General features: G+C 34.8%; 1 protein-coding gene across 4 annotated transcripts in view; it reads left to right on the top strand.

Moving 5' to 3' along the window:
• The window catches only part of SLCO6A1 (solute carrier organic anion transporter family member 6A1), a 148,739-nt gene extending 133,726 nt beyond the window's left edge, over positions 1–15,013 (top strand). For 2 of the 4 annotated variants that reach the window (XM_054489031.1, XM_054489033.1), the window contains 2 exons: positions 13,312–13,469; positions 14,669–14,845. In XM_054489031.1, coding sequence (XP_054345006.1) covers positions 13,312–13,454 — 143 coding nt within the window. In that variant the 3' untranslated portion in view covers positions 13,455–13,469; positions 14,669–14,845. Of the gene's footprint in view, positions 1–13,311; positions 13,470–14,668 lie in introns of all 4 variants that reach the window. The other 2 variants (XM_054489032.1, XM_054489034.1) reach the window with 1 other exon arrangement.
• The last annotated feature ends 10,804 nt before the right edge of the window (positions 15,014–25,817 follow it).

The raw sequence follows: 25,817 nt of genomic DNA, 5'->3' as shown, positions 1-25,817 counted from the left end.
ATATAAAAAAGTTAAAAGGATTTAAAAAAGCATACCGCCACTACAAAAAAATGTTCAAACCACAAAGGAAGACAGCAAAGAAAAAAGAATGGAATGTAGGAAAACAACAGAGTCAGAAAACAGTCAGAGAGCAATTTAAAAATGGCAGTTGTGAGTCCTTAACTATCAATAATTACTTTAAATGTAAATAGGTTAAAATCTCTAATCAAACATTACTGACTGACTGAATCTAATGTTACACCTCAAGGAGGAAGGGAAACAAAAGAACAAACTAAGACCAAAGTTGGCAGAGTAAAAGAAATAATAAAAATCAGAGCAAATGTCAATGAAATAGAGATTAGAAAAATAATAGAAAAAAACAACAAAATAAAGAGTTGGATTTTTGCTAAAATAAATTAAACTGGCAAGCCCTTAGCTAGACTAAGAAAAACAGAGAGAAGACTCAAATAAATAAAATTATAAATGAAAGATAACACATTGCAAGTTACGCAACAGAAATAAAAACGATCATGAGACTATTATGAAAAATTATAAATCAAATTGGATGACCTAGGTAATATGAACAAATTCCTATAAACATAAAACTTCATAAAGACATAATCATGAATTAGCATAAAATCTGACCAGACCAATAATGAATTAGGAGTTGAATTAGCAATCAAAATCAAGAAAAGCCCAGGAGTCGATGACATCACTGGTGAATTCTGCTAACATTTAAAGAAGAAATAATACTAACCTTTCTCAAACTTTTTAAAAAATTGAAGAGAAAGGAACACTTCTAAATTCATTTTATGAGACCAGAATTACCCTGATGCCAAAGTTAGATGAAAACACTCCAAAGAAAATAAAATTAAGGGCCAATATCCCTGATGAACACAAATGCTGAAATCCTCAAGAAAATACTAGCAAACTGAATTCAACAGTACATTTAAAAGGATCATATATTATGATCAAGAGGGATTTATCCCTAAGATGCAAGGATGGCTCGACATACACAAATCAGTTAATGTGATATGCCATAATAAAATAAAGGATAAAAATAATATGATAATTTCAATAGGTGAAGGAAAAGTATTTGACAAAACTTAGCATCATTTCACGATAAAAATCCTTTAAAAATTAGAAATAGAGGAATGTATCTTAACACAATAAAGCAAATATATTACTTACTCAGACCTAATATCATGGTTGTGAAAAGCTGAAAGCTTTCTCTTTATGATCAGGAAAAAGACAGAGATGTCTATCTGCTCTATCCACTTCTATTCAATATGTGTGGGAAGTCCTAAACAGACCAACTAGGCAAGAAAAAGGAAACATGGCATCCCAAAATTAGAAAGCAGGAAGCAAAATAGTTTCTCTTTGCAAATGACATTATATATGTATATAAAACACTGTATATATATATACACACACACATATACATACACTATATATAGTTTTTGGTAGAGTGTCATATATATACATATACGTGTACACATATATATACAATAGACTTTTCATATATATACACATATATATATATCTCTTATGTATATACACACACGTATATATCTCATGTATATATGTATATACAAACACACGTATATCTATGAATCTCCACCAAAAAACTGTTAAAACTAGTAAGTGATTTCAGTAAGATTTCAGGATAAAATCAGCATTTAAAAACCAGTGGTAGTTCTACAACTAACAAGAACTATCTAAAAGAGAATCAAAAAAACATTCCCATTTACAGTAGTGTCAAAAAAAAAGATAGACAGAAATAAATTTAACTGAGGAGGTAAAATATCCGTATGTTGAAAATCATAAGAGATTGATGAAAGAAATAAAAGAGGAGACACTAATAGATGGAAATATCCTATGTTCATAGATTGGGAGAATTAAAATTGTTAACATGTTCATAGTACCCAGAGTGACCTACAGATTCCAAGCAGTACCTATCAAAATCCCAATGACATTTTGCACAGCAATAGAAAAAAAAAAATCCTAAAATTTGCATGAAATCACAAAAGACCTTCAATGGCCAATACAATCTTTGGCAAAATGAACAAAGCTGAAAGCATAACCCTATCTAATTTCAACATATACTACAAAGCTATAGTAATCAAAACAGCATGGTCCTGGCATAAAACAGACATAGGCCATTGAAACGGAATAGAGAACAAAGAAATAAACTATGCATTTATAGACAATTGATCTTTAACACATGTGCCAAGACCACACAATGGGACAGTCTTTTCAATAAATGGCACAGAGAAAACAGGATAGCCACATGCAGAATAATGAAATTGAACTCGTGCTATATACAAAAATCAACTCAAAATGAATAAAAGCCTTAAATGTAATATATGTAACTGTAAAAAGCATAGGCAACAAAAGCAAAAACAGACAATAGGATTACATTAAACAAACAAAAAAGCTACTTTTTGCACAGCAATGGAAACAATCAACAGAGTAAAGAGATAACCTATGGAATAAGAGAAATATTTGCAACCCATATATCTGATAAGGGGCTAATATCCAAAATATATAAGGAACTCAAACACTCATTAGTAAGTAAAGAAATAACCCAATTAAAAAATCAACAAAGGACCTGAAAGGATATTTCTTAAAAGATGACATAAAAATGGCCAACAAATACATCTCTGAATGCCTAAATCACTAATCATCAGGAAAATGCAAGTGAAAATTGCGATGAGCTATCACCTCACATCTGTTAGAATGTGTATTACCAAAAAAAAAAAAAGATAAATATTGGTGAGGATGTGGAAAAAAGGGAATCCTGCAAACTGTTGATGGGAATGCAAATTAGTACAGCCATTACTGAAAACAGGTTCTCAAAAAATTAGAAACAGAGCTACCACATGATCCAGCAATCTCACTACTGAGTGTATATCCAAAGGTAACGAAATCAATATGTTTAAGAGATATCTGCACTCCCATGTTTATTGCAGCATTATTCACAATAGTCAAGATATGGAAATAACCTAGGTGCTCATTGACAGAAAAATAGATAATGGAAATATGAGATATATACATACAATGGAATACTATTCATCCTTAAAAAGAAAGAAAGTTCTGTCTTTTGCAACAATGTGGGTGAAACTACGGGACATCATGTTAAGCAAAATAAGCTAGGCATAGAAAAACAAATACAGCAAGCTCTCACTTATACATGGAATCTAAAAAAATCAAACAGAAGTGGAGAATAGAATAGTTGTTGACAGGGGCTGGTGATGGAAATGGGAAATGAGAGATATTGGTCAAAGGGTACAAAATTTCAGTTAGACTGAAGTAATAAATTCTTGACATCTATTGTTCAATGTGGTGACTTTAGTTAATGTATTGTATACTTGAAAATTGCCAAGGGAATAGAACTTAAGTGTTCTCACCACAAAAAAATAAGCAAATAATGTGATAAATATATTAACTACATTGATTTAATCATTTTACAGTGTATAATCATCAAAAACTAATGTTTTATACTATAAATGTATACCCTTTTTATTTATTTGTCAATTAAACCATTATAAAGCTTAGGAAAAAAAGAATTCCCTGGATTGGTGGTTGGCATGCTTACTCTAAATAAAGTACTCAGGTGATTTCAACCGTAGTAAACTGCTGAAGATAGCTCTTAGTATGTTAGAGGAGCTAGAGTTGTACTGTCCAATATGAAGGATATTTGCCACATGTGGCTATTTAAATTTACATTTACATTAACTGAAATTCAATTTAATTAAAAATTTAGTTCCTTAGTTACAGTAGGCAAATTTTACATCTTTAATGATCACATTTGGCTAGTGGCTACTTTATTGAATAGTGCAGATGTAGAAGACTGCCTTTATTGCTGAAGGTTCTATGCCTAGCACTACTCTAGGGCATGGGTTACTCAACAGTGATCTGTGAAATCTTAAGTGCTAAGAATGAACTCGAGTATATTTGAAATGGAAAATTTGGCACACATATTTGTCTGTTCATTTTTTTCCTCCTGGGGAAAAGGCTGTGACATTCATCAGATTCTCCAAATATTGATAAAAATTAGTTGCATTAGCTTATGAGTTCTTTTTGTTGGCAAGGAAGTCTATCTGATCTTTCTTTTTCAAATCTTAAGTTTTAATTAGGATGACTCGTCCAATGCTTTTACCTCAAATGAAGGATTCCATCAGCTCTAGTTCATTTGCAGTAGAGTAGATAAGCCTTTTGCAAACATTTTGTTTCTTAGTTTACCATTTTTACCACTTCACATGGTTCTTTTCTTTGGTAGAATTTTTATTGAAATATAATATATACATATATAAGAAAGAGCACATGTAAATATATGGCTCAACACTTTTTTTGTAAATTGAACACACCTGTAATTAGCACCCATATCAGGGAACACAATGTATTAGAATTAATAAATGAATTCAGCAAAGTTGCTAAATACATAATCATTGTACCAAATCAATTTTGTTTCCAAATACCAGATGCAACCAAATTAAAATACAATATGATAAATACAATAACACCAAAAAATCAAATACCAATAAAAAATTTATTTAAGTTGTACAAAACGTCTACACTGACAACTACAAAATCAATTTGAGAAAAATTAAATAAAACCTAAATAAATGGAAAAAAGTTCACAGATAAGAACATTAATAAATGCCATTTATCCTAAATTAATCTACAGCATGTGATCACAAATTAATTCCAAGAGAAATTTTTGAAATTGACAAAATAACTAAAATTCGTATGGAAAGCTAAAGGGTAAGAATTATTATGAGAATATTGAAGTTGAAACAAAATTGAGGAATATATGCTAACAGATATAAAAACCTATTATAGAGCTATAATAATTAATACAATGTGTTATTGGTGCAAGCATCAACACATTGATTAATGGAACAGAATAGAAAAATCAGAAACAAACCTTCATATGCATACTCAACTAATTTACGATGAAGGGGACACTGCAATGGTTAAACAAAAAGGTTATTGGCCATTTTATTTATGCATATCTAATAAAATGTGTTTTGATCCCTATCTCACATCTTATACAAACATCAGTTCCAGACATATTACATATCTCAATATGAAAGATAAAACAATAAAGCCTTTTGAGAAAAATGGGAGAATATTTTCATGACATTGGAGTAGGAAGAACATAAACAGGACACAGGAAGCATTACCTAGAAAATAAATCAGACTGTAGTAAAATTAACAAATTATTACCAAAAAAATTAAGATAAAAGATAAAAGATAACAATGTGGAATACAGTGAACCAAAGTGAAAAAGAAACAATTATCAGAATAAATAAAGCACTCCCACAAATCAATAAATAAAGGATAAACTTACAAAAAAGTGGATAAAAGACTTGAAAAAATTCTTCACAAAAGTAGATATCAAATACCCAAAAACAATTGAATGGGCTAGGTGCGGTTGCTCATGCCTGTAATCTCAGCACTTTGGGAGGCCGAGGTGGGCAGATTGCCTGAGGTCATGTGTTCGAGACCATCCTGGCTAACATGGTGAAACTCCATCTCTACTAAAAACACAAAAATTAGCTAGGTGTGGTGGCAGGCACCTGTAACCCCAGCTACTTGGAGGTTGAGGTAGGAGAATCGCTTGAACCTAGGAGGCAGAGGTTGCAGTGAGCCAAGGTCATGCCACTGCCCTCCGGCCTGGGTGACAAGTGTGAAACTCTGTCTCAAAAAAACCACAAACAAACAAACAAAAACAACAATAGAATGGATAATATATTGTGGTAAATTCAACAATGGCATTCTGTACAACCATGAAAATGAAATGAACACAACTACATACAATACGGATGAATCACACAAACATTATGTTGAATGAAAGAAACAAGACACAAATGAGTATGTAGGCCGTATATAATTCCACTTACATAATTTTGGTTTGCTATATAAATATATTCAAGAGCAAACAAAACTAACTTTTATCAGTTAGTGACCCTGAGGAATCATAAGTACGGTTGCTAGGGTGCTAACAATATTTCATTTATGATTCAAGTGATGGTCACACTGTTTGGTTTGTAAAAAATATATCAAATGGCCAGGCATGGTGGCTCATGACTGTAATCCCAGCACTTTGGGAAGCCCAAGTTGGGCAGATAGCTTGAGCTCAAGAGTTTAAGACCTATGAGTGAGAACATGCGGTGTTTGGTTTTTTGTCCTTGTGATAGTTTGCTGAGAATGATGGTTTCCAGCTTCATCCATGTCCCTACAAAGGACATGAACTCATCATTTTTTATGGCTGCATAGTATTCTGCGGTGTATATGTGCCACATTTTCTTATGTACCCTAAAACTTAAAGTATAATTTAAAAAAAAAGAAAATTACTTTGCAAATCACTATGAGCCAGGGCAAGATAATTATCCTAATTTCTACAAAATTCCATTTGGTACACTTATATATTGTATAATATAAATTAATACCTTGTTTATTATAAGAAAATAAATATTAAAATTTGAAATTATACAAATATTCAATAAGCAGAAAATTACTTATACATTAAATTTATATGCTAGAGTTTACCAGTTAATAAATTGCCAAACTATTTTGTTCTTTATTTAAAAAAAAAAAAAAAGCGTTTAAGACCAGCCTGGGCAATATGGCAAAACCCTGTCTGTACAAAAAATGTGCAAAAATTAGCTGGATGTGGTGGCTCATGCCTATAGTCCCAGATACTCGGGAAGCTGAGGTAAGAGACTCACTTGAGCCTGGGAGGTGGAGATTGCAGTGAGATGAGATTGTGCCCGTGCACTCCAGCCTGGGTGACAGAGCGAGATTGTTTCTATATCTATCTTTATCTATGTATATGTCTATGTCTATATCTGTAGATATATATATATCTCAAACAATACTCTTTTTATTAAAAAAAAAAGAAACTGAGGTGTAATTAATACAATTAACATAGATTTTAGAAGTTCAACTTGATGACTTTTGATAATTGAGTACCCTTGTGGAAACAACACCCAAAACAAAACATGGACATTTTTCCCATAACCTTTTCCAGTCATTTTCCCTCCTTTTCGGATAGACTCCTTTCAGATTTTTAAAAAATATTTTAGTTTTATTTGGTCTAGAAATTTATATAAGTAGAAGACTGTACTCTTCTACGTGTGTATCTTCCTTAGTTTTATGCTCTTGGAAGATGCATTAATGTTCTTTCTACAGCATTAGCTTGTGCTTTATAGAAATTGCTGAGTACTAAGTACTATTTCAATTTGTGAATATGCTATAGTTTATCCTTTCTCTTATCAATTAACAATACTTGGATTGTTTGCAGTGTTTGGTTATTATAAATGAGGCTTCTGTGTATATATTTTTTTGAGACAATGTCTTGCTCTGTCCCCCAGGCTGGAGTGCAGTGGAGAGATCATGGGTCATTGTAACCTCGAACTCATGTGCTCAAGTAATCCTCCTGCCTCAGTCTCCAGAACAGCTAGAATTACAGGTCCATGCCACCATGCCAGGCTAATTTATTTACTTTTAATACAGAGGAAGTCTCACTGTGTTGCCCAGGCTGATCTTGAACTCCTGGCCTCAAGTGATCCTCCTGCCTCACCTCCCAGTGTTTTGGAATTACAGGTGCTAGCCACTGTGCCCAGCTCACATTTTTACACAAATGTTTTCATAGTCATATGTTTTTGTTTTTATTGGGTAAATCCCCAAAAGTGGAATTGGTGGGTCACAGAAGTTGAAATTCATTGAAACGTCTCTTATGACCTATCAGATGCTCTATCTCATGACTTATGCATGTACACCTAGAAATGCATATTTTGCAGTTATTTGGTATTGTCTTTTGATAATATCAATTAGCTCACTTTGTATTATTCAGATCATGTTCAGATTGTATCACTGTATTTGTGTTCTATTATTGACTTGAGGGATGCTAAAATTTGCAAGTTGGTTAATACATCTATTTCTATTTTTAATTTTTCCATTTTTTCTTTAGATATTTTGAAGCCCTATTGTTTGGCACACACACATAGGATTTTTATGTCTTTTTGATGAATTGTTATTTTTATTATTACTTAATGCCCATTTCTCCCCCTCCATTAGTGATCTTTTTCTTAAAATCTACCTTGTCTTCAATATTAATATGGTGTATGTATATGTGTATGTGTACATATATTCTTTTAGGTTCATCTAAATATGTGCCCTTTCTGCAGATCTGCAATATTCTCTCTAGTATAGGTACCTGAAGAACATCTTTTTTAGCATTTCTTTTATACAGGAGATGAATTATTTTACCTTTTTGTTTATTGAGACTGTATTTTGGCTATGTTTATTTTTGAAAGATATTTTTGCTTAATATAGAATCCTGTAAGTCTCAGAACTTTAAAGGCATTATATCACTTTCTGGTCTCCATTGTTTCTGGTGAGAAGTTAGCTGTCATTTGTGATGTTGCTTTCCAACATGTAATATGTCTTTTTATTTGGATTTTATTCCAGATTTTCTCTTTGATTATGTTTGACTCTTGTTAAATTGACTACAATGTGCCTAAGTATGGTTTTCTGTGTATCATTGCTTTTTTTCCCTCTTTTGTGTATGGTGAGCTCCTTGGATCTATGGGTTGATGTCTTCTACATTTTTGGAAAGTATTTGGACATCACCATTCAAAATATTTATTTTATCTCATTTTCCTACTCTCTCCTTCTGGGGCTCTATTTAATATATGTGTGATCACTTGATACTATTTCATGTATCTTGGATGCTCTGTTATCTTTCCTTTTTTTATTTCTAGTTATTTTATGGAGTTCATTTTGTAGTTTCTATTTCTATACTGAAAATTTCTCATTTCTTCATTCACCCTGTCGGCCTTTTCTGGTAGATAAATAAACATAAATATGTTTCACCATAACTATTATTATTTTAAAGTTTCCACCTGTTGATTCCAACTGCTAGAACCTCTCTGAGTATGCTTTTATTGACTGCTTTCACTTTTAATGGGAAATAGTATTTCCTGGCTTTTTCATATGTCTTGCAACATATGATTGCATTCCAGGCCTTTTGTGTAATAGAATAATACAGACTGAAATAAATATGTACCTTCAGAAACGGACATTTTCCTCCTTCTGTTACTCTACCTAAGTGGAGGGTAAGTTAATTAAATTTCTGACTCAACTGGTGGCTAGTTTGCAGCTTTAGTTTGATTTGGTTCCCTACTGGCTTCAAAATTTCGAGGGGTAAGTGATTAGAACTTTGTTTTATAGTAGTGCTTTAGATGTGAACAATGGCAAAATTGTGTAGACCTGCCTGTGCTTCACAACTAGGCTACATATCTTTGAGTGTCCTGACCCTCTTAGCTTTTGATATCCAGCATATGTCTTGCTATTTGTTTGAAAGCTTTGCTGTCTTCAACTTTGTCACTTCAGCCCTGTTAGACCAAATGAATCTTTGTTCTTCAGCAGCATCTTTTGCCAGTGTAAAGGTTTGTATCTTAGCCCCTTGCCCCCATCCAACATAGAAAATAACCACAGAGAAAAAGCGGTTGCAAAAGTTGGATCACCTCCACTTAAGTTCTGCCCTGCCTTGGATATTAATTTATCTCTTTCTCATTTCTTCATCAGCTCTATCAAGTCTTTAAACAGAAGATTTTAATCTAGCTTTTCCTATCATTTTCAGATAATTTGCCTGCTGCAATAATTCCCTTTTTCTTGGAAGCATTACTGGCTTGTTGTTCAAAATTGCTCAATTTTTCTTCACAAGTTATACCCTCAAGAGAATAATTTACTATAATTATTTACTGTGTTATTTACTATGTTACAATTGTTTAATGTTACAACTATGTCAGATATAACTACCATTTAAAAATGGTATTTTTCCCTGTAAAATGTATAAAATGTTATTGTATCATTACAAATGGCATAGAATGATTAATGTTTCCTTTTTATCTTGAAACCATTATGTCAGATAATTGATATTGTGACTGTAAAATATTTTACACTTAGAGAGGCCAAGGCGAGATGATCACTTGAGGCCAGGAGTTCAAGACCAGCCTGGGCAACCTAGCAAGATTCCATTTCTAAAAAAATTAGCCAGGTGTGGTGTCACCACCTGTAGTCCCAGCTACTCAGGAGGCTGAGGCCAGAGAATCATCTGAGCCCAGCAGTTCAGGTTGCAGTAAGCTATGTTAGCAGCACCCCTGCCTAAGCAATAAAGGGAGGTCCTTTTTCAAGAAAAAGAAAAATAGGTCAAACATGGTGGTGGCTCATGTCTGTAATCCCAGTACTTTGGGATTTGAAGGCAGGGAGATCGCCTGAGCTCACAAGTTTGAGAGAGCACCCTGGGCAACATGGCAAAACCCTGTCTCTACAAAAACTATAAAAATTAGGTGTGGTGGCACATGCTGAAGTGGGAGGATCGCTTGAGCCGGGAAGGTCAAGGCTTCAGTACGCCAAGATTGTGCCACTGCACTCCAGCCTGGGTGACAGAGTGAGACCCTGTCTCAAAAGAAAAAAAAAAAGAATTAATTTAAAAAAAATTGAAAAAGAATTAATTAAATATTGCATCCCATATTCAAGTGCATTTGTATAATGCTTGTAATGTTGTAATGTATTAACTTTCTGCAACTTGAAACATGAAAATGAAAAAACCTACAAAATTAATTAACTTTTCTGTAATATTTGTTTTATTTGAAAAATGTGCACAAGGTGCAGGTTAGTTACATATGTATACATGTGCCATGCTGGTGTGCTGCACCCATTAACTCGCCATTTAGCATTAGGTATATCTCCTAATTCTATCCCTCCCCCCTGCCCCCACCCCACAACAGTCCCCAGAGTGTGATGTTCCCGTTCCTGTGTCCATGTGTTCTCATTGTTCAATTCCCATCTATGAGTGAGAACATGCGGTGTTTGGTTTTTTGTCCTTGCGATAGTTTACTGAGAATGATGGTTTCCGATTTCATCCATGTCCCTACAAAGGACATGAACTCATCATTTTTTATGGCTGCATAGTATTCCATGGTGTATATGTGCCACATTTTCTTAATCCAGTCTATCATTGTTGGACATTTGGGTTGGTTCCAAGTCTTTGCTATTGTGAATAGTGCCGCAATAAACATACGTGTGCATGTGTCTTTATAGCAGCATGATTTGTAGTCTTTTGGGTATATACCCAGTAATGGGATGGCTGGGTCAAATGGTATTTCTAGTTCTAGATCCCTGAGGAATCGCCATACTGACTTCCACAATGGTTGAACTAGTTTACAGTCCCACCAACAGTGTAAAAGTGTTGCTATTTCTCCACATCCTCTTCAGCACCTGTTGTTTCCTGACTTTTTAATGATCACCATTCTAACTGGTGTGAGATGGTATCTCATTGTGGTTTTGATTTGCATTTGTCTGATGGCCAGTGATGATGAGCATTTTTTCATGTGTCTTTTGGCTGCATAAATGTCTTCTTTTGAGAAGTGTCTGTTCATATGCTTTGCCCACTTTTTGATGGGGTTGTTTGTTTTTTTCTTGTAAATTTGTTGGAGTTCATTGTAGATTCTGGATATTAGCCCTTTGTCAGATGAGTAGGTTGCAAAAATTTTCTCCCATTCTGTAGGTTGCCTGTTCACTCTGATGGTATTTTCTTTTGCTGTGCAGAAGCTCTTTAGTTTCATTAGATCCCATTTGTCAATTTTGGCTTTTGTTGCCATTGCTTTTGGTGTTTTAGACATGAAGTCCTTGCCCATGCCTATGTCCTGAATGCACATGTACCCTAAAACTTAAAGTATAATAATAATTAAAAAAAAAAAGAAAAAAAAAAGAGCTACATTTTGCCTGAGAATCTGATTCAAGGGTACTACCATTGTTAGTGAAGTAGAAGGGGCCAGGGATGGCCATTTTCAGAGCAGTCCAGGGCGAGGAAATAGGGATGCTAAGGAAGGCATGCTAAGGAGACAAAGGCCAAGACAGTCATGGCCTGAGGGTCTGGAAGCAGTCGCATTTGAATGCAGTTGTGAGTGTTTTGTCTCTCCTTTCCTTAATCCCCAAGCTTTTGGAACTTGGTACCCTCAGCAGCAGGACCCACTATTTTCCAGAATGGGGGCCTGGACTTGATAAAACCCTGGGCTGGGCTGCCTGAGGCTGAAGGGCTAGGGGGTTGGCCCACTGTCGCTTAGACATTCAAGGGAAGGACAACCCCCTCACCCCTAAGGCAGCCAAGTTCTGCAACATCTTAATCCGATGAGCTTGGGATATGGAGATACAAAGGGCCATACTTTTCTAAGTGTTTACTATCTAAGTTCCCAGAGTCGTAATGTGTCAGAAAAGAAATGCCACCATAACATGAAAATATTCACTAAGAATCTGCCCATTTGTAAAAATAATGCTCCACTCATAGATTCTTCCCTCACTTAAAAAGTGTCTATCCCACCTGGCTCAGGTCAGTTTGGACGACTGTCCAATATAACAGGACAATACCATTTCAATGCAAATCAACTGCGAAGTTTATGAAGTCAAAGAAAACAGTGATGGAGAATTTTACATGCAAGGTCTTTGACCAAGGAGATCAGATAGAGCTTATCAATTAAGTGAAGAAAATACGACGAGGATGATGCTCAAATAGGTTCTTCAAAAGGGAATAGTTTGAATATCGAGGGACTGAAAGAGATCCTTGGGAAAATGGATGAAGCCCTTAAGTATTAAACAGACGGAGACTCTTAATTAGGTGCTGTAAAGTAAAATGTGAAGAGCGAGTTACTATGTGAACAGATTATTTTGCTGGTATAATATATAGTTATACCCACACCAAAATCAACATTTTATTCTTTCTTCAATCTGAAAATTAGCACATAACCTATATTTTGTAATCTGTATAGCTAAAAATAGCTTGTTTTGAATGCCTCATTTGTACAATAAAAATCTCAATGTCTCTTTAAATTAACCTGCTTTCATCATTTCCTTTCTATAATAAAATTTCACTGAAAAAAAAAAAGAAAAATGATGAATATTTCAAAAAGAGCAAAGCTGCATGAAATGACTTAGCTCTAGTTCCTATTGATAGCTAAGTTTTGAAAGTCAGAATTTATATTTTATGTTTCAGAATTAACACATTCTGTGAGGTAATAGCACACCTTGCACTTGGGAAGGGGGTAATATGTCTAAGAAATCTAAAACATATTATAAACATTAAAAAATCTCCTTTAAGTAACTTAATATAATTTTATGGCATTAATTGCATTCTAAAATTGGGGAATTTATACCTTTATAGGTGAAATATGCTTACCTTTCTTTGGTAAATAGCATTTTTGCCTACATTTTTGTTCTAAATACATGGACATATCTGATCATTGCATTTTTTAAATTTAGGTTTTCTTTGCAAACTATGCACTATCATCTTCACTACTATTGCATTTTTGATATACAAACGTCATCTAAATGAGAACACTGACGTCCCAGATGTAACTGTGAAGAATCCAAAAGTTAAGAAAAAAGAAGAAACTGACTTGTAACTGGATCATCATTGTGTAAGAATTACACATTGTCAATCTATCAATGAAATATTGATATTAATAAAATTTAAAATAATAGTAATGTAATTACATGTTTAACAAATGTACTTCATATAATTCTATATATTTTATTTTGAGTGCAAATATAATAATATAGTCTGTTTAAAATTTTTTAAAATATAAAACACACATTTAATACTTTCAATGAAAGATAATACTTTGATTGAAAGAGATTGGGTGAAAATAGGAAAATACACCTAGGTTAATTTTGACTGAAGTGATAGCCCATTAGTTGTTGGCCTTTGCTATTTGGAATTAATTAGGTTCCCTTTTTAGCTTATTCTTAGTACTTTTGATTTGGGCAGTAGATATTTATTTCTCCATTTTTCTAAATAAAAGTATATTTGCCACTTAAGTTCATATAATTAAAGTTGAAATTAAAGTTATATTTATTTTCCAAAAAGGGCTATTTTAAACCTTTTAAAAATTAACATTTTATTTATCTATGATTTGACATACAGAGGTTTCCTCAGAAAATTTCTTTGGTTAATTGACCAGTTTATAATAAATATTTTCATGTTTCTTTAATCTTAGTAAACATAAAATTCAATATACTCATATACTTCTACCTGTTTTTTTTTTACCTTTTTCCTTTTTTTTTTTTACCTTCACTTGGATTTTATTGATAAAAACTAACTGATAATCTGAGTCGAAACCAACTTTTGTGCTTGCTTTTAAACTTCATTTTATAATTAATCATAATTATTTAATGTGAAGAAATATTTAAATGTAGAAAATGTGTCAACTATAGATTTTTTAAGCTAAAATGCATTTGTATAGAGATTTTGTTATAATTTTTATACATTATTGTACATCAATAGAAATTAGATTTTCAAATATTATATAAAAATCAGATTGTTGTGAAACAAGTTTCTCTACAATGTTTCTTTGTTCTCTTGGGAGAAGTGATAATAGCTGACAACATTTGTCCTCTGTTATTAACATTAGTCAATGACCCTATGTGGATGGGTGGACATTGCCCTATTCATGGTCGTGGCTAGCAGAAGAAAATGTGAAGCAGGGAATATTCATATCTTACTACACATTTTTATTTCCTGCTGTACATTTTATTTCAACATGCATTTTAAAAACCTATAAACTAGTCTTCATGTAAAACTCTACTTGATTGCTTGACTCTTCTCTGTTTGAACCAGCAGGATTGCAGATCATTTGAGGATCAGATTGTGAAAACGAGTTTCTCTTTTAAAGATTCTCCAAGATTTGTTTCTGTGCCCAACTTTCAGAAGAGGAAAATCACACATGGTGTTTACATAAGTAGCAAAAATATATTTATGGTGATCTGCATTTTCATAATAAAATGCCCTATTGTGAAACATTTCCGATAATGTTTTTAATGTATGTAGAATTTTTAGGATTTACTGGGAGAATTAAAGTTTAATAATTTTAGATTATTTACATTTCTTCTTAATATTCTGCTGTCTAGAAATATTAAAAATTATACAACTAGGAAATAAAGTAAAATAATAACATTCAAAGCCACTTTGAACATGCTTGTATAGTGTGTTTGTGGGGTGTTTGTGTGTGTGTGTGTGTATAGATACATATTACCTGTGTATGTTTCTCTTGCTTTCTTTTTTTTCAGAAAATAAATCAGTGAAGGTATAATAAAAATTATAGGTTGGGAAGTACTGTTGAAACTTTAAATTTAAATATAGATTTTTGCTATAACAGAGTACGTGTTTCTATATCACAAACTAATTCATGGAGGACTGATAAGCAGGGAAGTAATGTAAATATAACTCAGAAGTTCTATTGGTTAATTCCAATTTAATACCTCTTTAAATAATCAGGGGAAGTTTTTCACTACTATAGGGAAGATCTTAGCAATAAATTAAATCTTAAAAAAAATGCTAAAAATCCCACAGAAGTGCCTTCCTTTGGAGTCAGTTTTGAATGAGTTAATGCCATCAAGGATCATTATACTTTTGAGAGTATTAATGTACCTAAGGATACTGTAAGTCCAGGTGAAGAAGCTGCAAAGATACTTCTAAATATTGGAATTCTAACTTTGATGAAACTGGCCTCTTTTTGGAGTTCATATCCTCAAGGACCTACATTTTAAAGGAGGAAGGTGAGTCCCAGCATTTAATCCTACAAAGGACTGACTGTGGTGGTGGGTAAAAATGCTAATGGAGGTTTAACTGTGCTAAGGTGTGTTAAGATTCTGATTGTTTTTGTTAGAGCTCTGGTTACAAAGTTGAATATTTTTGAATGGTTTAACATTACAATATTCTGTCCATAAGCCTACTGAGTCCTGGTGCTTAATTTTGCCTAAAGGGACACTGTAAATGAATGCATATGGAAATGCTCATATTTTAAAATTGATGATAATTTATTTGTGCTCTTCAAGTTGCACTTGTTCTGAGTTCTTAAAATGATTGCTATAAAAATCTCAGGTTCTTACTCTTTTTCTTTTCTGGATTCTTTTTTTATATCAGATTGAAATTCTACTGCTTGTAACATCTAGCAGTTAATCTAGTGTTAAATGTAGTCCAGAAATGTAATATGTAGCTAGGAAAATGTCAGTTTGGGGTTTATTAATGGCATATTTCTCCGTTTTCAGCACTATAAAGAGTTTGCTCCCATTTTTATATTTATTTGGTTATTTCAGTCTGGCAGACACAGAGAAGTAAAGGTTGTTCAATTTAATATTTTTTAAAAGCACTCTTCATATTTTTAACATTGTCTAATATAATATTTTATTTGGGTATCATATATAGCACAATATGGGTTTTCAAACTCTAATGTGAGACTACTTTCTGAGGGTCTGAATATCTGCTATTTAAAGTGCTGGTGATGAATTTATTAATCTATTCTTGACTCTTCATATAGGAGGTTTCTACTAGCTATAAACATTTATTGTAGTCCTTCCCTGTTGGTTACATATATATATATATATACCTTTTATTTTAAGTTCGGGGTACATATGCAGGTTTGTAATATAGTTAAATTGCATGTCATCGGAGTTTGCTGTACAGATTATTTTGTCACCCAGGTAATAAGCATAGTAACCAATAGGTAATTTTTCCATCCTCACCCTCCTTTCACCGTCCACCTTCAAGTAGGCCCTGATGTCTGTTGCTCCCCTCTTTGTGTCCATGTGTCCTCATAATTTAGCTTCCACTTGTGAGAACATGTATTTGGTTTTCTGTTCCTGTGTTAGTTAGCTTAGGATAATGGCCTCCGGCTCCATCCATGTTGCTGCAAAGGAGATGATCTCATTCTTTTTATGGCTGTGTAGTATTTTATGGTGTATATGTACCACATTTTCTTCATCCAGTCTGCTATTGATGGGCATTCAGGTTGATTTCATATCTTTGTTATTGTGAATAGGGCTGCAATGCACATCTTTGTCCATGTGTTGTTATGGCAGGTTGAATTATATTCCTTTGGATATATACCGAATAATGACATCACTGGGTCAAATGGTAATTCTGTTAGAAGTTCTTTGGGAAATTGCCACATTGCTTTCCACAATGGCAGAACTAATTTACATTCCCACCAGCAGTGTATAAGCATTTCCTTTTCTTCACAACCTTGTCAGCACCTATTTGGCCTTTTTATAATTGCCATTCTTACTGGTATGAGATGGTATCTCATTGTGGTTTTGATTTGCATTTCTCTAATGACAATAGTGTTGAAATTTTAATATTTGAGAGCTATGCATCTGACAAGAGTCTAATATCCAGAATATATAACAAACTTAAACAAATGTATAAGCAAGAAACAAATAACCTCACTAAAAACTGGGCAAAAGACATGATAACATATTTTAATCAACCCCAACCTCTAATTCAGTCAGCTATTCTCCAACTTGAAAATCATAGATTAAAAAAAAATAGAAAACCTAAACTTGTTTCTATCTAAATGCAAGACATAACACAAAGAAGTTGCATTTTAGAATAATTATTTGAAAAGAAATCTCTAGTATTTTGTATTTACAGTCATTGGCTGCATAATGATGTTTCAGTTAATGACAGATTGCATATACAAAGGTGGTTTATCCTTAACAATCCATAAGGCTATAATGGGCCAATGATAGAATGTCATAGTGCAACACATTACTCATGTGTTTGTGGTGATGCTGCTGTTAATAAATCCACTGTGCTGCCAGTCATATAAATGTATAGCACATACAATTATTATATATACTGTATATAATATTTGATAATAAAAATGATAAATGACTGTGTTACTGGTTTATGTATTTACAATACCATACTATAATTTTTATTGTTATTTTATAGAGTACTCCTTCTACTCATAAAAAAGTTTACTTTAAAACAACATGCCCTTTCACATCATGATGCATGAGCATCAGCTTCCTGATTGCATTATTTTTTCTTGTGCTTGATTGAATCTTGTGTTATTTTGTTCAAGATGGCCTCTAAGCACACAAAATCCACAGCTTATATGGTCAGTAAAGGGCTACAAATGATTGGAGAGCATGCACAATGATAATATACTCTAGTTTGTGTAAGTACTCTATGATATTTGCACACCAACAAAATTGCTAACAATGCATTTCTCAAAATGAATGTATCCCCATCATTAAGTGACACATGACTATTTGTTCAAATCAAAATTCAGTTATGTTTTCAATCATGTGTTACCACAGCATACATTTTTCTAATAGGTATTGTTCTGTTATTCATCCAAAGTAGAATATTGGATTTATAAAAAGATAAAGTTTTGGTATACCTCCTTATATAGTCATATGTCAACTCAAACCGGGGATACATTTTGAGAAATGTTGTGCAAGCATCATAGAGTGTACTTATACAAACCTAGATGGCATAGCTTAGGCTATACCAACCTAGGCTATATGGTATATAAAGGAACAGTAAGAATATGGCATATAAAATTTTAAAAATCATACCCTTGTATAGAATAATTACCATGAATACAGTTTGCAGGACTGGAAATTGCTCTGGATAAATCAGTGAGTGACTGCTGAGTGAATGTGAAGGCCTAGGACATTACATTACTGTAGACTTTATAAGCACTGTACATTTAGGCTACACTGAATTTATAGAAAATATTTTTCTTCAATAGTAAATTAATCTTAGCTCAATGTAACTTTTTTACTTTATAAAATTTAAAATTTTTAAAAATGTAATGACTTTTGTAATAATTCAAAACAAAATGAATATTCTCAGGGAACTAAGAGAAACAACAAAAATTCCTTCTTTATAACCTTATTGTATAAGCTTTTTTCTGTTTTTAAAATTTTTTATTTTTTTTTACTTTTGAAACTTTTATGTTAAAAAGACACAAGAATTCACATTAGTCTAGTCCTTCACAGGGTCAGGATCATTGATATCACTTTCTTCCACCATCACAACTTGTCCCACTGGAAGGTCTTCAGGGGCGATGACAGGCATAGGGTTGTCATCTTTTATGATAATAATGCCTTTTTCTGGAATAACTTCTGAGGGACCTGCCTGAGGCTTTTCTTGAGAAAGTGGCATTTTTTTCAGAAACATGTCCATGATGGTTTGCTTAGTTTATTTTTTTCTTTTCTTTTCTCTCTTTCTTTCTCTTTCCCCTTCCCCTTCCCCTTCCCTTCCCTTCTCTCTCTTTCTTTCTCTCTTTCTTTTTTTCTCTCTTTTTCTTTCTCTTTCTTTTCTTTTCTTTCTTTCTTTCCTTTTTTTTTTTTGACAAAGTCTCACTCTGTCATCCAGGATGGGATGCAATGGAGGGATCTCAACTCACTGCAACATCCACTTACCAGGTTCAAGCGGTTCTCCTGTTTCAGCCTCCAGAGTAGCCAGGATTACAGGCATGCATCACCAAGCCTGACGGGGTTTTGCCATGTTGGCCAGGCTGGTCTTGAACTCCTGATCTCATAGGATCCACCCATCTTGGCCTCCCAAAGTGCTGGTATTAAAAGCGTGAGCCACTGCGCCCAGCCTGTTTACTTTTTTCATGATAAATTTGCTTTTAAGCAAATAATGAACCATGAATTTTGTTATCTGTTAATGAAAAACTTTCCATGTTGGGGTCCATGTTTTCAAGCTTTTTAAGGAGCCTACTGAGGTCTGCAAAAGCTTCTGCTAAACCTTTCACTATTAATTTTCTGGGGGAAATTTTTCAGCTACATTATAATCTTATAGGACCACCATCTTAGGTTTTCATTATTAGCTAAAATGTCATTGCGCAGTGCATAACTGTATTACATACATTATAATATAAATAGCTTAAGAATAAAACTATTTACCCAAGTGTAAGGAAATATAAATATCTTAAAGCTATCAATTCAATCTTTTTTAAAAGTATTTTTGTCTTTTTCTATGGAAGTATTATATTTTGAGAAGGAAAGATTTCTCTGCAATCTTTTTTCCTTGTGTTCAAATAATATTTAAAAACTTTGACAAATGGAGAAATTACTCATATGATAATAAACATGCAGGGAAAGATCATATACTTACTGTTATGTAAACCTATAGTCACAATACTCATCTTGAATTGGGGCATTCAGTCAATTGCACCTTGAGAAAAACTTTAGGATTGTTTGTATTTCTCTATTTCTTGATTTAGCTATACACAATTCCCATACACACAAATATAAGATTTATTTTTTGAAAATGTTCAATTATTGAAATATTCAAAATTTGTTTTCTTTGGTTTTGCTAACTCCTATTATGCAAATTCGACATCATTTGCCTGTGTATTCTATCATTTTATATCTAATTCTTTTTCACTTTATTTCTGATTCAGTTGCTCACTTTTTGGTTTCTTCCATTTGATTATCAGGTTGATTTCTAGACGACTATTCTTACCTTTGCTTCCTCCATGTTCATCTTTTTTCCTTTTCTGTGACGGTTTTGTTTTCCCCCTAAATTCTCTGAGTTCTATCATTCCATCTTGATATCTTCTAATTGCTCCTCTTAGTTATTGTATTTATTATTTTTAGTCCTCTTAAAGAGGCAATTGTTTTAATATACTATTTCTTAAACTAACATGTTTTTCATTTGTTCTATTAGTACATTTTACTGCTGTTTCGTGCATTTCTTATTATATTACTGATTCCCTGCGTTGAGTTTCAATTGATTACTTGCAGGAAGTTCCTTTAAGGGAGAGATCAGAATAGCATTCTAAGTTTTATAAGCTCTCTTTCAAAACTTACACAGGCTGCTTCCTGCTAACATGGTCACTCTCTTTGATTCAAAGTATAGACAGTTCCTGACTATCGATAGTTTGACTTAAAATTTTTTGACTTTACCATGGTGTGAAAGTGATATGCATTCAGTACAAATCATACTGTAAGTACCACAATTCTGCTTTTCATGTTCAGTATAGTATTCAATAAATTACATAAAATATTCAATACTTTATTATAAAATAGGCCTGTGTTAGATGACTATTCCCAACTGGAGGTGAATGTAAGTGCTTTGAGCACATTTAAGGCAGCCTAGACTTGGCTGTAATGTTTGATAGGTCAGGAGCAGTAAATGCATTTTTGATTTACAGTATTTTCAAATTGTGATGGGTTTTTCAAGATATAATCCCACGGTAAGTTGAGGACTATCTGTATATTCCTATTTTCTCTGCTTTAGTGAATCAAACTGGGTATAAGTGTATTTTCGTATATATTCATTTTACTTCAACTTAAGTCTATAACTTTCAAGGTATGCATATTTTGCTTGTAGTTCATGAGGCCTCGTTCTGCAGGCCATGCCACCATGTCTCTTTGCATTTCTTTCCTTGAAGTTTTTGCCTGATCTGTGCCCTATCTTGAATAGGTCCTTAACAATGTCATAATATATAGTTGTAGTTACACACACACACATACACACTCAGTCACACACATATATGTATGTATGTATGCTTTCAACCATTGTTACTGGCTCATAACTTCCATATATTTTGTTACAGCAAAAAGATTGTCTCTCTGTGACCTTCTCCTAACCTCCTTTCACTTGCCCAGTAGGCAAGACTATACTCTGACAGTGGGTCATAAGACCTTCATGCCAGAGAGGGTCCTGCCCCATACCCTAGAGGAGGGAATGCTGCACAGAAAGGCCCAGAAGAATCTGAACAGACAGGCCTTGCTGGGATTAGATTATACCCTTTTTGTCCAATCACATTTGGACATGGTTATCAATTATGCCTATCCAATGAAGTTTTCCTCAAAGTTACAAAAGGACAGGGTTCAGGGGGCTTTCAGATAGTGAAACGTGGAGTTTCTTGGAGAGTGGTGTGCTCAGGAAGAACATGGAAGCTCTATGCCCCTTCGCACATGCCTCACCCTATATGTCTCTTCATCTATACATATATTTTGTAATGTGCCTTATAATACACTGGTAAATGTGTTTTCCTGAGTTTTGTGAGCTGCTCTAGCAAACCAATCAACTCAAAGAGGGGGCTGTGGAAACTCCAATTTGGAGCCTGTCGGTTAGAAGTTCCAGAGGCCCAGTCTTGTGACTGGTGTCTGAAACAGGGACAGTTTTGGGGACAGAGCTCTCAACTTGTGGGATTTGACACTGATATGGTTTGGCTCTGTGTCCCCACCCAAATCTCATCTTGAATTGTACTCCATAATTCCCATGTGTTGTAGGAGGTACCCGGTTGGAGATAATTTGAATCATGGGGGCACTCTCTCCCATACTATTCTTGTGGTAGTGAATAAGTCTCACAAGACCTAATGGTTTTATCAGGGATTTCCACATTTGCATTCCTCTCATTTTCTCTTGCCATCACAATGGAAGAAGTGCCTTTTACCTCCCGTCATGATTCTGATGCCTTCCCAGCCTCAGGTATGTCTCTATTGGCAGTGTGAAAACGGACTAATACAGTAAATTGGTACCAGGAGTGGGTGCTGCTGAAAAGATGCCCAAAAATGTGGAAGGGCCTTTGAACTGGGTAACAGACAGAGGTTGGAACAGTTTGGGGGGCTCAGAAGAAGACAGAAAAATGTGGGAAAGTTTGGAACTTCCTAGAGGCTTGTTGAATGGTTTTGCCCAAAAGGCTGATAGTGTTATGGATGATAAGGTCAAGACTGAGGTGGTCCCAGATGGAGATGAGGAACTTTTGGGGAACTGGAGCAAAGGCGACTCTTGTTATATTTTTGCAAAGACTGGTGACATTTTGCCCCTGCCCTAGAGATTGATTTTTGGAACTTTGAGCTTGAGAGAGATGCTGTAGGGTATCCGGTGGGATAAATTTCTAAGCACAAAGCATTGAAGAGGTGACTTAGGTGATGTTTTTTTGTTTTTTTTTAATTAATTAATTTATTTATTTGTTATTATTATACTTTAGGTTTTAGGGTACATGTGTGCAATGTGCAGGTTAGTTACATATGTATACATGTGCCATGCTGGTGTGCTGTACCCACTAACTCGTCATCTAGCATTAGGTATATCTCCCAGTGCTATCCCTCCCCCCTCCCCCCACCCCACAACAGTCCCCAGAGTGTGATGTTCCCCTTCCTGTGTCCATGTGTTCTCATTGTTCAATTCCCACCTATGAGTGAGAATATGCAGTGTTTGATTTTTTGTTCTTGCGATAGTTTACTGAGAATGATGATTTCCGATTTCATCCATGTCCCTACAAAGGACATGAACTCATCATTTTTTATGGCTGCATAGTATTCCATGGTGTATATGTGCCACATTTTCTTAATCCAGTCTATCATTGTTGGATATTTGGGTTGGTTCCAAGTCTTTGCTATTGTGAATAATGCCGCAATAAACATACGTGTGCATGTGTCTTTATAGCAGCGTGATTTATAGTCCTTTGGGTATATACCCAGTAATGGATGGCTGGGTCAAATGGAATTTCTAGTTCTAGATCCCTGAGGAATCGCCACAATGACTTCCACAATGGTTGAACTAGTTTACAGTCCCACCAACAGTGTCAAAGTGTTCCTATTTCTCCACATCCTCTCCAGCATCTGTTGTTTCCTGACTTTTTTAATGATTGCCATTCTAACTGGTGTGAGATGGTATCTCATTGTGGTTTTGATTTGCATTTGTCTGATGGCCAGTGATGGTGAGCATTTTTTCATGTGTTTTTTGGCTGCATAAATGTCTTCTTTTGAGAAGTGTCTGTTCATATCCTTCGCCCACATTTTGATGGGGTTGTTTGTTTTTTTCTTGTAAATTTGTTGGAGTTCATTGTAGATTCTGGATATTAGCCCTTTGTCAGATGGGTAGGTTGTGAAAATTTTCTCCCAATTTGTAGGTTGCCTGTTCACTCTGATGGTAGTTTCTTTTGCTGTGCAGAAGCTCTTTAGTTTCATTAGATCCCATTTGTCAATTTTGGCTTTTGTTGCCATTGCTTTTGGTGTTTTAGACATGAAGTCCTTGCCCATGCCTATGTCCTGAATGGTAATACCTAGGTTTTCTTCTAGGGTTTTTATGGTTTTAGGTCTAACATTTAAGTCTTTAATCCATCTTAAATTGATTTTTGTATAAGGTGTAAGGAAGGGATCCAGTTTCAGCTTTCTACATATGGCTAGCCAGTTTTCCCAGCACCATTTATTAAATAGGGAATCCTTTCCCCATTGCTTGTTTTTCTCAGGTTTGTCAAAGATCAGATAGTTGTAGATATGTGGCGTTATTTCTGAGGGCTCTGTTCTGTTCCATTGATCTATATCTCTGTTTTGGTACCAGTACCATGCTGTTTTGGTTACTGTAGCCTTGTAGTATAGTTTGAAGTCAGGTAGTGTGATGCCTCCAGCTTTGTTCTTTTGGCTTAGGATTGACTTGGCGATGCGGGCTCTTTTTTGGTTCCAGACTTAGGTGATGTTATAGGCATTCAGTTTTATAAGAGAAGCAGAACACAAAAGTTCAAAAAAATGGCAGCCTTATAATGTGATAGAAAAGAAAAACCCATTTTTCTGAGAAGATATTCAAGCTGGTTGTAAAAAGTTGCATAAAAGACGAGGAGCTGAATGTTAATCTCCAAGACACTGGAGAAAATCTCTCCAGGGCATGTCAGAGGTGTTCACAGAAACCACTCCTATCGCAGGCCTGGAGGCCTAGGAGAAAATGGTTTCTTGGGCCTGGCCCAGGGTCCCTGTGCTGTGTGCAGTCTAGTGACTTGGTGCCCTGCATCCCACCCACTCCAGCCATGACTAAAAAGGGCCAAGGTACAGCTTGGGCTGTTGCTTCAGAGGATAGAAGCCCCACATCTTGGCAGCTTCCACGTGGTGTTGAGCCTGTGAGTGCACAGAAGTCAAGAACTGAGGTTTGGGAAACTCCCTAGATTTCAGAAGATGTATGGAAATGCCTGGATGCCCAGGCAAAAGTGTGCTGCAGGGGTGGACCCTCATGGAGAACCTCTGCTAGGGCAATGCAGAAGGGAAATGTGGGGTCGGAACCCCCACACAGAGTCCTTACTGGGGGACCACCTAGTGGAGCTGTGAGAAGAGGGCCACTGTCCTCCAGACCCCAGAATGGTAGATCCACCAACAGCTTGCACTGTATGCCTTGAAAAGCTGCAGACATCAATGCCAGCTGATGAAAGCAGCCAGGAGAGGGCCTATATCCTGCAAAGCCACAGGGGTGGAGCTGCCCAAGACCATAAGAACCCACCTCTTTTATCAGCAAGACCTGGATGCAAGACCTGGAGTTGAAGGAGATCATTTTGGATCTTTAAAATTTGACTGCTCCGCTGGATTTTGGACTTGCATGGGCCCTGTAACCCCTTTGTTTTGGCCAATTTTTCCCCTTTGGAACAACTGTATTTACCCAATACCTGGACTGCCATTGTATCTAGGAAGTAACTAGGTTGCTTTTGATTTTTCAGGCTCATAGGTAGAAGGGCCTTGTCTCAGATGAGACTTTGGACTATGGACTTTTGGGTCCATGCTGAAATGAGTTAAGACTTGGGGGACTGTTGGGGAGACATGATTGGTTTTGAAATGTGAGGACATGAAATTTGGAAGGGCCAGGGGTGGAATGATATGGTTGGGCTCTGTGTCCCCACCCAAATCTCATTTTGAATTGTACTCCCATAATTCCTACATGTTGTGGGTGGGACTCACTGGGAGATAATTTGAATCATGGGTGTGGTTTCCTCCATACTGTTCTCATGGTAGTAAACAAATCTCACAAGATCTGATGGTTTTATCAGGGGTTTCCACTTCTGTATTCCTCTTATTTTCTCTTGCCACTGCCAGGTAAGAAGTGCCTTTTACCTCCTGCCATGATTCTGAGGCCTCCCCAGCTACCATGTGGAACTGTAAGTCCAATTAAACCTCTTTTTCATGCAGCTCTTGGGTATGTCTATCAGCAGTGTGAAATGGACTAATACACACACTATCTTCAAGAAAAT

The sequence above is a fragment of the Pongo pygmaeus genome, chromosome 4 (genome assembly GCF_028885625.2).
Source record: "Pongo pygmaeus isolate AG05252 chromosome 4, NHGRI_mPonPyg2-v2.0_pri, whole genome shotgun sequence".
In the NCBI taxonomy this organism is placed as follows: Eukaryota; Metazoa; Chordata; class Mammalia; order Primates; family Hominidae; genus Pongo; species Pongo pygmaeus.
This window is presented reverse-complemented; position numbering and strand designations above follow the sequence as displayed.